The 13841-nt window shown below is 39.6% G+C and overlaps 1 protein-coding gene across 3 annotated transcripts in view; it reads left to right on the forward strand.

The window, feature by feature from the left end:
• Positions 1-13841, forward strand: part of ulk4 (unc-51 like kinase 4) — an 88980-nt gene that overhangs the window by 64749 nt on the left and 10390 nt on the right. For 2 of the 3 annotated variants that reach the window (XM_030392628.1, XM_030392629.1), the window contains 3 exons: positions 8194-8360; positions 10208-10309; positions 13077-13271. In XM_030392628.1, coding sequence (XP_030248488.1) covers positions 8194-8360; positions 10208-10309; positions 13077-13271 — 464 coding nt within the window. Of the gene's footprint in view, positions 1-8193; positions 8361-10207; positions 10310-13076; positions 13272-13841 lie in introns of those variants that run through there. The other variant, XR_003981068.1, reaches the window with a different exon arrangement.

Below are 13841 nucleotides of genomic sequence, written 5' to 3' on the forward strand. Positions count from 1 at the left end.
TATTTAATATGATTGTTGATTGCTTGGTTTTAATTTCTGAACATGTAGCTGACTAATGTAGAAGGTCTAGGTTACCATCTGATTACATAAGGCTACAAAGCCTCAGGCTTCACTATTTAGATTGAATCTAAGACTAATTTTGTAGGTACATTGACAAGCAGACTGTGTGATTTGATGAGGAAATGGACATATCTAGAGCATGTTGAGCAGCAAAATTCCGAGGTTTTCGCATCCACAGTAACACGAGTTTGGTTCCTGGGCTTATGTGCTGACAAGGTGCCAGTTAATTAAAGCGTGCTTGTCCTTTAATTAATTAAAGGAGTCTTCAGGGGCTCCATGTGTCTTCAGAATCCTTAAAGGTCTTTGAGGTTCCTCTTCGGGTTTGACCCACACCAATCTTTGTTATTTCTCTTGACCTTCTGTGAGAAGCTCAGAGGAATCTTTGAGGTAATTGCCTCTGTGCCGGTGTTATCCAATTTCTGTGGATCTAGCATCTATAAATTGCTATTTAAAATTAGTTTCACGTCGTATAACACATCAAATGGTGTCTAAAGAATTTTATAATGGTTCTTTTACACCATGTCCATATGTGTCCAATCAATAAAATGCCCCCAGGTGTAATTAATACCACAAAAATCTGTCTTCCATACTATTATTTTCATATTAGCAAGCACCCAAGAGGTCAGTAGATTGACAATCTAACGGAAAGGCAATCAATAAGACAGTTTTGACTGTAAGTTTTGTTGTGCATAAATTGCATAGCTGTGCAGTTTGCATTGCAGTCCCTGGATACAAATGAAAATTTATTGATGTATTGTTTTGTTATACAACAAACAGAAGAAAAAATAATTTAAATATGTGGCAATGTGATGATCTTTCCCTAACTTTGAACCCAACCACAACCTTCGCCTAACTGAGACTTATTAATTGTAGCTGCTTCAACTTAACTAGATCTTATCTTTAGGCTAGTAGATAAGAAACGGCTTATAAGTGCTTTTTGGAACACAGAATTGGACATTTTTGGGAGGTATTGACAATCGTTTGGGTATTAGGTCTATTTTTGGTTTTTAAGAAGTATGCAACATTTTGGTGAAAGTTTTGCTCCTATTTTGTATTTCAAAATGATTGACAGGGCTTATAATATTGTGACCAAGGGGCAGGTCTGACCAATTATCACCGATGAGTCGACAATTCTACTTTGAACAGGGGCCTTTACCCAAAAAAATCAAGGGACGAACATGTTAATTAAAAAAAATAGTCGTTAACCTACTCTCTGACGTGTTCTTTCCTTTTCTGAAGGTATGCGTGAATCATGAGTTCACTACAGAATACGGTGGTAACGGCCTCTTCTATCAGCAATAGGATGGGACCAAAACATTGTTGAATACATTCTATAAAACATGTATAGTGAATAAAATGTTTTCTTTAATTTCATGATAGAAGTGAATAAGGGTGCCTGGGCCTGATCAGTTGAAGACCTGGGCCTGTAGGGTCACAGCAATATGGAGAATTTCCATTTAAGTATCAGACACATTAAACGCACACATTATTTGATCATACCATGCTTCACTCTATCCTAAAGAAGACTAACCTGCATATATTATTTGGAAAAATCTCATAATTGAAACCATGTACCACATTTTAATTGAACTTTATATAAATGAATTGCAATTTTTGGGAGTTTTTTCTTTGTTCCCCGGAAACTTTCCCTCTTTGCATGTAGGAATGCTCTGAGCCATCCATCCTGTTGATTCCCAATAGCATTCAATTCACTGTGGTTTATAAATAGATAATACTGCCAAGCATTGTAGAATGTCTAATTTTAACCTGGTAAAAGCCCAGAAATAGGACATAGCACACATTTATGGTTTTCACTCATAAATGATTCCTCCGGTCTGAAAATAGCAAAGCAACATTTGTACATATGTAACGTTTAAAAAATTGACTGTTAAGATTGACTGAACTGTACTTGTCCTAACCTCACAAGTGTACAGATCCACAAGCACCCGCACGCAATGTAGAGATGCATACTAGGGCTGGGCGATATATCGATATGAAACATATATCGATATATTTTTTAAATGTGATATGGAATTAAACCCTATCGCATATATCGATATAGTTCAAATTTGCGTTGTGATCCTTGCTCCAGGCAAGCCGCTGACCCGGAGCTCTCTGCACTGCTCCCCGCGCCCCTCCTCCTTCATGCACAGAGAGGGGAGGGGCTGGAACAGACACTCCGGCACTCTTCAACAAACTATTGTTGCCCCGCACTTTGGCCTTGATGCCCCGTGAAAAAAAAATCATCATACCGCCACAGTGGCCTCTGTGCCCCTGGCCCGGTCAGCGTAGCGAGCTTGCCTTGAATTACAGCCACCCGAGTGCACAGTCACTCACAGTAACTTCAATGAGCCCGCAGTTCACGCAGGTGGAGCCTCATCATCACGATGATGTCACGTGAAAGCCTCTCAAACAGCAGCAGCGTCTCAAAACAGAAGAACGAAACTTAGAGCACAGGTGCGCAAGCGAGCTCAGCCGGTTTTTACATGATACGTAACTGACTTATGTGGTAGGATTTAGTTTGGTAAAGTTGGAAATATATTCACAGATTCGAACTTCCCGGATCAATAACTCATAAGTGAAACCTTGTTAAAACACAAACGACGGCTCTTTTCTACCATAGTGAGGAAGACAACGAGCTACAACCGTATGTTAATCAAAACGAGCAGCTAGACATTAACTCTGGTCTCTATGGTCAGCTGTCTGTGAGACGAGGGCGCAGGGACCGTCTACAAAGTGCAACACCGAAAAGAGATACTACAAAAAATATTCAATAACTTCACTATTATTCAGAGTGTAGTGCCACCAAAATCACTGCACACATCAGTGGTCTCCTGCTGGTTATTCTACATTTTTTTTGTTTGGGAAAAAATGTGCTTTGCCATAATTTTGGGGAATTTCTATTGGGAGAAATATTCAGTAACACTAATATTGTCACAAAACTCACCTCACCCTAACCCTACTTAAAAAAAAAAGTTTTCTAATGTAACATTAACTTGATATTGGTATTTAAAACATGTTTTAATACATAATCCATGTCTTATTATAAATTAGGATGTTATGGTATCAGTCTGAACGGTAAATCAACAAATTTTACTTAGTGGTCTTTGTGCCCTGTCATGTGGCCTTGGTGCCCCTGAAAAAAAAAAGTGAAGGCCAAATGGCCTTGCCCTAAAATTACGAAATTCCCACCCACGTGTCATATTAGGCTTTGACTTTGACTGAACATTTGCTCTCACTTTGCAATAAAAATATCGGGATATATATCGTATATCGATATTCAGCCTAAATATATCGGGATATGACTATTGGTCCATATCGCCCTGCCCTAATGTATACACGTCCATACCTGTCAGTTACGGCAGTACTTATCATTGCTTTGCTCACACTAACGCGTGCACAGAGCCTGAAAGGGGTAAGGTCAGAACATGATTGATTTCTGATACAATGCACCAACCAGCATTTCCTGATGTTTATCTGACTGAATACCAGAAAGGAGCCAAACCAAGATAAGACTGGATCATGGAGTGTCTTCGTGACGAATACAGTGGCCATAATCTATAATGAATCTGCAGTGGTAATAAATCTAGCTCCTTGTTTTATATTCATAATGACCAGAGCAAGAGTTGTCATGTGTGCAATAAACTTAAGCGCATATTTAACCACATTTACTACTTTTGCACAGTTTTGTAAATTATAGGTCATTATAGTACCTGCAAACATTACTCTTTAAATAATTTTTCATGGGTCTTGTGTTTAGTACATTATCAGGATATGTCTGTGTAGAATATGGAGTTATAAGTTTGTATGAGAGCTGCAGCTTAGTAGTTGTTAATAATGATAATAAATTATCTCTCTATAAAAGCAAATAACCTCTGTCTGTCTGTCTGTGTGTGTGTGTGTGTGTGTGTGTGTGTGCGTGTGTGTGTGTGTGTATGTGTATGTGTGTGTTCCTCAAATATCTCTGCGGATCAGGATCAGACTGACCTGAGAGTTTCAACATGACTGCTGCGTGGTTCAAGGGTGTGCTATTTCGCATCGGCACGTCCAAAACCGGACCTAGGGTAAATAATGTCCGCCACGCTTTTTCGCGAACATTGCAACATCACGTTTGCTTTGTGTCTGGTGCAGGAAGAAACGGTAAAAACGGGCTTTTGTCACGAAAGTGTCCAAGCAGCAAGTTTGGTTGTTGAGGAACAGGAAGTTGTGGGAGGGACCTAGGCAGATGATTGACAGGCAACGACGGTCGGTGTGTGTGAGAATTGAGAGATTTGTGACATTTAGCGTGTTTGGAGTGTGTAGTTAGGGTGTTATGTAGTGTTTGGTGTAGTGTGTTTAGTGAGTAGTGGAGTCGTTTTTTTGTTTAATGAGTCAGAACAATGAGGAGAAGTTGAATGTGGAGCAGGCAGTCCAGCTCTTCATTCAGCTGGAAGGAGCTCAGGCAGACCTGAGCATTGCCTGCATTTAAATGTAAATAGTTACATATAACTTTGTAAATTTTTTAAATGTATGCACACATTTAGATAAATAACTATTTATATTTGCATTATAAGTAAAAAAAAAAATGGTTTGTTAAACATATTTGTGGTTTTCACAGTAAAAAAATCTTAACTTTTTCTACTCGGATTTCATGTTTTTTTTTGTGATTGTAGGTCCATTGTGTTAATACAGTATGTCAAAATAAAAAAAATAACTGTACAGTCACACGTGAGGTTGTGCTGAAAATAATGACACCAAGTAAATAGCTTTTAAGATGAAATATAATGGCAAAATCAAAAATAGTCAAAAACAGCCAATTATACCCTGGAATATCGGATTTCACAACAAACCTAAATATCCCTGACGTCCCACCTTCAAACACAGCCTTATTTGGCCATCCATGAAAAAGCTCCTTAACCTCCCACTTTTTTATAGGAATACACTTTTCTTACGGGCACTGCACTAGTTATTATTAATCGAGGGTACCCACAGATTATCAAGCATGCAGAGATGTGTTGTGCATTGGAAGTGGAGACTGCAGTTGGAAAGTGTCCTGTCCCATGACTTTCAGACAACTAGGCATTTAGTCAGCAATCTGTCAATCTACAATGCAGTACTGTAGTCATTTTTCTCTTGTAGTATTGTTGTGGATCTCAATCTCTTTGGGTTATAGTTGTAAGTAATTTGTTTATCCATATTGTTGAGCTTTATTATGTAACTGGATTTAGTTCACCATTCCAGGTGAAATTCAGTCAAATGAGTGGCATTGTACTAAAAGAAAAAAAGGTGGTTCTTTGTTGTTAAATCTACTAGTGCATTGACCGTAGGAAGTATGTATTCATATAGAAAAGTGGAGGTATAGCTTTTTCATGGATGGCCAAATTAGGCTGTGTTTGAAGGTGGGACATCAGGGATATAATTGGCCATTTTTGACTACTTTTGATTTTACCATTATATTACCATTACATTACAACCTCATGTGTGACTGTACAGTTATTATTTCATTTTGACATACTGTATTAACACAATGGACCATAAAATCCGAGTAGGAAAAAGTAAAATTTTTACTGTGAAAACCACAAATATGTTTAACGAACCATTTTTATTAACCCTAACCCTTATAATGCAAATATAAATTGTTGTTTGCTAAATTTGTGCATGAGTTTATAAAATTTACAAAGTTAGATGTAACTATTTAGATTTAAATGCAGGCAATGCCCCTGGCTCAGGCATGAAGATCTGCACTGCCTGCTCAACATTCAGCCGTCTCCTCATTGTTTTGACTCACAGCACAAAAAAACGACTACACTACACACTAAACACACTACACCAAACACTGCCGTTTTTATCGTTTCTTCGTGCACCAGACACAAAGCAAACGTGACGGCAATGTTCGCGAAAAAGCGTGGTGGACATTATTTACCGTAAGTCCGGTTTTGGACGTGCCAACGTGTCCGTCGACTCAGGAGGTGGGCCGTGGGGGTGGGCTAGCAGCTAGCTACACACGAACATCCACAGATTCCGATTCCAGTTTGTTGTCGTCGCGTATCCGGATCTCCTCAGACCGGAACAGACTCGGTCCGGACTCGTTCAGTCTCATTAATCCACAACAGTCAGTTTAGATGCACAGAATGGAACCAAACTGCCGGCAAAATCCCGGTCCAGCTCGTGCTGCTGCAGGTATAAATCCGCTTGTTTCTTAAGGTGTGTCGTGGAGTCGGGCTCTGCATTGATTGGCTCTGGTGCGCATGTGACTATGGTGGCTGCGGTTGACAATGCTAGCGGAATTTGTAAAGCATTTATGAAATAATTTATTAACGATATCATTGCAGTCCAAACAAATGCGACGTCGCACACCCTTAAACCAAGCAGCAGCCATGTTGTAAGTCTCAGGTCAGTCTGATCCTGATCCACAGAGATATTTGAGGCACACACACACACACACACACACACAGACAGACAGAGATTCCTTGCTTTTATAGAGAGATGAGCAATGTTAGTGTCATCTACTCATGGTGTGAGTGTGTATAGAATGTAAACATAAAAACCTACATAATGGCTCGTTTCATGCTGTTATTTCTACATTACAAATTCAGATAGTTACAGTATTACGATGAATCTATATCACAATAGTCCATATGATCACATGTTATGATTATACTTGTTAATATTTATGTATATTCCCAGTCAGAGTCATTTTAGCTTTGATTTGTGGTTTCTCTGTTTGATTTGATAAAGCCATGTATAGTGATGGCCGCTGTTCTCAACAGATGATAATAGAATAATATTATAAACATATGCGTGTATCTAGCACAGAGTTCTCATTCTAACGGGACTGCATTGTCAGATCACATTTGCAGCAGAGGAGGTCTTTGTTTGACTGAACAGTCTAAAGTAGAGCAGTGTGTTTATTTAATTATGAGGCAGTTGACAAAGTAACAGTACATCTCACTGACAGCAGGCTAACTTTATATCTTTCTAGTGTCTGCAGTGTTGCACTTTCACTCACAAAAATAAACACACACACACACACACACACACACACAGCATCTGCATTCTAAATAAAGATCTATTGAATACAAAATAACACCAGGTGCGTTTTCCCCAGTGAAGACTGATTTATTTAATTCATTTCTTATTTAACTGTTACTTTTTTGTGTACAGAAATGCAAATGATGTATAGCTTTGGATATATTGATAGGCACAGTGTACATTTATTGGATTGTGATGTCAACCTAGTCAAGGCAGATTCTATCTAGGTTTACTTGCAGAATCTTATGGTGAGAACACCTAAGGGACAGAAGCCTACAATAGCTCACTATGCAGATAGAGCTGCAAAATGGAGAGTAGCTGCTGTGTCATGTTAAATTTAATGAGCAAAGGAACATGGTTTTGCACTTTAGTGAGAGCTATTTATTCATGGCTTATCAGGGGTTAGCAGCTTTACAACATGTTCTACACTAGACAGTTTTCTTGGGCAGGATAGGGTGAAATGAAGATGAAGAGATCCAAAGAGAAGAGCGAAATGTGTTTTTAGATGAGCATTTAAATCAAGTTGTCTTTTGTTGTTGCTGTTGTGTCACTATTCTGTAGACTATCAGATTTTCACTGATAAATTCAGCCTGCACAGCTTCGAGTTCTCTTTAAATAGTTAAAGGGCAAATTCAACAATTTTTCTGTGCTGGGCAATTATTAACAATGAAATGCTAATCGACCTTAGAGGGAGAGTGTCCCTCATCTTGTTCAGGAGCTATCGATCCACTGTGGAGCCGAACAAGAGCCTGCAGCTACATACATTTACTTCTGACATACATGCAGGGGAAAGAGAGGAGGTGTGTTGTTTTTTTTGGAATGTTGAAGTAGGTTGGTTTGATTATAATTATTGGTTATAATCTATAATGTGAGCTCATATTAATGAATTAATGGCCTTTCTGAGCAAACATCTTTCTAAATTTGATATTACATCATGACAATGGAGAAATGGGTGACTAGTGTTCCACTTAAGGGTCTTTTATGATGTTACTTGTCCAATGTGTATGGTACTTGGCTGTATAGACTGTCACCAGAGTGTATGATACTAAGTTTTGTTACCAACAAGTCGCTATATCCAAAAGTCCAGTAACTAATCAGTGATGTTTTTCTTGTTCTGCACAGGTTTAATTGAGTTAATGGTGAACACCCTGTCCGAAGCTGCACTTGTCCACCTGAATGGAGAGGGTCATGCTGGGAGGAAGGTCAGCCATCTTGTGTTACAAGCCCTTTTGGAACTGCTTCACAACATCCTAAAACAAACATCTGTTGTTGTTCGCTCAGCACTGCAGGTATGAACACTCTAACACGGCTAATGAGGCTCTCTCTTTAACAACGGCCACAAAGCTGCCTTTGAGCAAGGCACTGAACACATCAGAACAAGCTCAAGTCTTTTTCTCACATTCTATTGTTTCATGAATAAAAACCTAGTGATAAGACACATACATGGACCTTAATCATACTGCTGATTAATCAGAGTTTCATGTGGATGTGATCTCTGCTCTGTATCCAGTGGCTTTGTTAGTGGTCCTGTGTGCAGGATTTCAGGGGATTTAAGGGCACGAATGCAATCTCATATTCATTATTATGTTTCCATCAGTGTATAATCCCCTAAAAGCAAATGAGCACCGAGTCTTTTATATCCAGAGAGGAAGTCCTTTTCCACAGAGTCCACCATGTTGCACAGTGTTGATTCTACAAGAGCCTAGGACAAACCAAACTCTGGCCCTGTTGTGTATTTTTTTAAGATTTTCCATATGATTGTTGTCCACGTGTCAATTGTTTTGCTGTATCATGACTCATTTGGACCTTTTAGGCTCATGTATTTTCCCACATTGATTCACTTCTATTTAGCTGTTTCATGTTTTTGAGCACAGAATCACAAAGTCAGCTCCCTTAAAATGTTGCCCTTGTATCATGTCCCTGAAGGCGGGTTTTTTTGTGTGTCTGTGTGTGTGTGTGTGTGTGATTGTGTGTTTGTGTGCGTGTATTTTTATGAGTGTGTGTGTTCATTGATGTGTGCAGTGGATGCTAGCAGTTTTAAGCAATTGCAATATTGAAGTTGTGGACTCAGGAGAAAGCGGATGAGGTCCTGAGTCCCTGGGACACGCACATACACACACACACACACACACACAAGCTCAAACTCACAGGCATACACAGAGGGGCCTGTCTGGCTATGTCCCTGCGGCCTCATTATCACCACTGGCTTTGTCCTCAGCTTGCCTCCCAACACATACACATACACACATGCACACACACATACACACACACACACACACACTCACACACACACATACACTCACATATAGACATTCACACCAGCCCCCATCTCCCCATAGTGTGCACCACAGCCCAACGCATACATATTAATGCCTGGATGAGGGGGGTACTAAGGGGAGACAGGGTAAAAGACTGGGTAGAAGAGAGGAGGACAGAAGAAGAAGAGGGAAGGATGGAGAGATTGAAGGAGAGACAGAGCTGGGAAAGGGAGCAAGCAGAATGTGCAGCGGAAATCAATTCTGCAAGAAATGCAAAGCTCATTAAAAAGAAAACTTCTGCCCAAACCAAATTCATTTGGGTAATAAGGTCTGATAAGGAGAGAGGACGTGACTAGACCGCTCTCTCCAAACTATTACTCTGCTGGTCAAGAGAGAGAGAGGCAGAAATTATATATACTACAGAAGAAAAAAGCAAAGGAGAGAGAGCGTAACAGAGCAGAAGTGACTTTGGGAAAGAGAGAGAGAAAATATGTGCCAGTATTAATCACATTATTCCACTGCTAATTGGCCTGAAGTTCCACTGTAGGCATGACTGAACTAAAATAAGCCAAAGTGAGGAACAGAGGTGCTAATGAGGGGGATGCCGAAAAAAGGAGGAGGTGAGAAGACTAAAGTCTTAATGAGATGCAAAAATGAAAAGAAAATAGTTGAACCTATGTTGTCCTGACCACATCCTGTGTCAAAGAAAAGAAAATGGCACGACATATGCAGAAAACTTATTTCCTCTCTTAGTCTATCTATCAGTCTGTCAGAATGTGTCTTGGCAGGTCTCTGGATCCGTCATTATTGACTGTCAAATCTCTATAAATGATTTAACGTGTGTGTGTCTGTGTGTGTGTCTATGCGTGTGTGAATAGAGCCAGAGGCTATCTTGTCCAGCAGTAGAGATGGAGGCAGCAGAGAAGCTGCTCCTAGAAAACCGACCCCTGAGTCAACTCAGCATACACCTCATTCACATGGTGAGACCAACACTAAGTGTGTGTGTGTGTGTGTGTGTGTGTGTGTGTGTGTGTGTGTGTGTGTGTGTGTGTGCGTGTGTGACTGCCACGCATGAATACGTAAATATTTTCTGCATTAATGTTGTACTGTATGTCTAAATATAAGCCTCATACATTGAGACAAACCCTATGCATGCTTATGTATGCATGGGAGTTTTGTGTGTGTGTGTGAGTGTTTGTGGAGAGAGAGAGACTGAGATGGTAGAGGTATATAGAGAGCATGCTCATGTTATTCTTCATGATGTGCCAGGTTTAAGTTTCTGAGTATGACTTTAACCCATGAGTAATATTTTGTGTCATTACGTAGAGGAGTTTGACCTGCTTAAAACAAGCTAGCTTGTGGAAAGCTAGGACATCTCAAGTAACTTTTTTTTTTTTTTTACACTGGTTGAATCTATTTTGACTGGTAACTAGAGCTCCCTCTCAGACTATTCAAACCTCCTACTCCCATGTCTGACTGCACTGTAAATATCAAGCTTGTTGAAAAGTTCTTACTTAATTAGCTGTCTTCCACTGAAGAGTGTATGGTAATGATGTTAATCAAGCAGCCCAACAGTACACTGTTTTCAAAGAGACAAGTAACATTCATAAAATGCGCTTTCACTGTCAGACAAGTCCATATTCCTTCAAATTCTTATGTTAAAGTAATTAAGTTACAGTTTATGTAGTTTTCTGCAGACGAATGACTATGCTACATGTGATTTCACTGTAGGAATGTTATTTGAATAAAAGCAGTATGCTTCTTGCAAATTGGCCATCTGTTCAATATAGATGATTATTTCCAATTTACTGAAGTACATATATCATAGTTATTATAAAGTGCCAGCAGAAAACACACTGCAGTCTGAAAAACAGGAAGATAAGAGTGGAGACAGTTTGGGCCATTCTGCTGAGGGAAATATGGAACTGTTTTGCAGTAGCCATTTATACATCCACAACTTCTGCCTATATACACACAACTGAGCGCTGAATAATCACCTAAAAACAGATATTAAATGGTAATGTGATGCAAAATAACTCCAAATAAAAAAAAGGTTAATTACTCGATGAATTACAGCCTTTGTCTCCTGCCTTCTGCAACTTTCTATACATTTAAAGATTAAACATGATTTCAAAATGAAAACAGTGAGGTCAGGAGTTGAAGAAGAGATGAGAGGATGAGATAAGATTCACAGGCAAGAAAGATTGAGAGAATTCATGCAAAAGAGAGAAGGTGATATGAGGAATCCTGGGAAATTGAAGACTTAAAGGAAGGAGGGACGAGTGGGAGGAGGAGTAGAGGAGGTCTCGAAGGACACAATAGAGGTTTTTACTTATCCTTGACACACTGAGTGTTGGGTGGGCGTCTGTGTGTGTGTTTGTGTGTGAGAGGGTTGAAGGGACAGCTGACACACCCCAGGCCTCTAGGCAGCCCCCTTTGCCCCATGGGAGATCAGTGGGATAGAGAGAGCAGGAGCGTCAATATGATCCCTGAATCTAATATTATTAAGACTGCAAAAATGGCTTGTGCCAAAAGAATACAGTTCTAAAAAGGAATGAGCTAATCATTGTAATGGTCAAATATTATGATTTACTCATGCATTAAATGAGTAACTTTGGCAAAGCTCAGCTACCAGGAGCAATCTTGCTCTGGGTTTACAGTGAACATTGATTGTGAGAGCTTCTGTTGCACATTCAGCCTCCAAATGAATTGATATATCCAAATACAGCAAATGACTTCTAGCTTTGGTTTTGCACAAAATTCTTTGTGTTATAATTACAAAGCTACAAAACATTTCTTTTTAATAAAAATCTGTTCTTATTAATATTGATAATAATTATTCTTGAATTTGAACCTTAAAGGTTAAAGATTTAAAAGGATCATGTATTATTTACACCAGGGTTGAGAACAAAATATGAGTTTCAAATCCTTTTCTGCTACAAAATAAACCAACTGACAAAAGAGTAAAGAGTCTCGTAGGCTTTGGAAAGAAACTGCTCCGTAGTAGGGTGATATGGCAGCGGATACCTCTGTATCTTTTGTCAGATGGCAGCAGATGGACAGACTTTGGCTGGGGTTGGTGTTTTGGTCTTTTAGTATTATTTGTGCTCTGTGCAAACATCTCACTTCACCAATATTACTAATGCTCAGTAAATGCATACCAAGGATTTTCTGGGTGTCTTTTTAATCACCCATTGTAGACATACTAACCTGTGTGTGCTGTACCACCTGGAAGGAGAAGGAGAATTCAGTCAGTCCCTAATTTATGATAGGGATGCATGACAATATTGGTAGATTACAGATATTGCCCAATAAAGGCTTTAAGATTAAATATCAGCATTAACCCAGAATAAACATTTGCGCTAATATGACAGGTAAGAGGCTTTAATTATTGGCATGCTACACAAACCCTTAACTAAGAAGTTTTCATATTTTGCTCAATGAATGTGCACATTTGGAAAAGGAGTGTATGTCTGCATCTGTCAATAGCCCCCCATAGTAAGACTAGGCATAATAATATGTTAATTCTATTACAGGAGAGACTTGATGTTCTCTGCAGTTAGGTGGGGAAAAAATGCACATTTACTGTAACGGGTTGGAAAATATCAGCATATCAGATAAAAATCCAATAATGTGCATCCTTAATTTCAGCCCATGACCCATTGTACTCACAGTATTGTAAACAGAAGCATGGTGCATGGATTTATTTGATCGTTCCATTTATTCGCTAATTTTCTCTCCTTGTAGCTGTCAGCTGAAAACCAGGAGGTTTGGGAGGAGTCTATTCACTGTTTGTCTCTACTGGTCCAGCTGTATGGAGGAGAGGGTTATGACTGTCTGTCACCTTCCTGTTTGCGAAGCTTTTCACATGTGCTGCGCACACACATGCACACAGAGACCCCCCGAGTCCAACGCACAACATTTAGGATCATCAAACGACTGGTGAGTACAGTACATAGACAACTTTGCTTGTCTGACATTTCTTCAGATATCCACTTTTGGTCACTGTCTGTCCCTTTTCAGGTGCCTTTATGGGTCATAGCTCAGCACTGAAGCACTCTGAATACCTCTGTATTATTCAAGAATCTTGTGTTTGCTTGTCTTTTGGGGGTTGAAATATTAACAGCCGCCACTGCAGAATGAAAATATTGGAATAATGGAAACAGACTCAGTGCAGACACACACACACTCAGATAGACAGCCCTGCTGTGCTGCTGCTCTGAAAATAGAGTGTAGTTTCACCACAACTAGACTGACAGAGGGAGCAAACCAGAGCGGGAGAAAAAGTGTTGGTTTGTATCTGCCTGTCACTCTCTGTTCGAGTGTCTGTCCAATTTTGTCTGATAGTCAAAATGATTTGTAGTACGGGCCAAAGACGGCTGACTCGTAAGAGAGCACACTGCAGTAAAGTAGGTGGAGATTTAGTGAAGCTTCTTCTCTCCAGTTGTACTAAGTGATATTTGCTCAATGTGGTGACATGGGAGTAAACTGAAGCAGCTGCAGCTACCAGTC

The sequence above is a fragment of the Sparus aurata genome, chromosome 17 (assembly GCF_900880675.1).
Source record: "Sparus aurata chromosome 17, fSpaAur1.1, whole genome shotgun sequence".
In the NCBI taxonomy this organism is placed as follows: domain Eukaryota; kingdom Metazoa; phylum Chordata; class Actinopteri; order Spariformes; family Sparidae; genus Sparus; species Sparus aurata.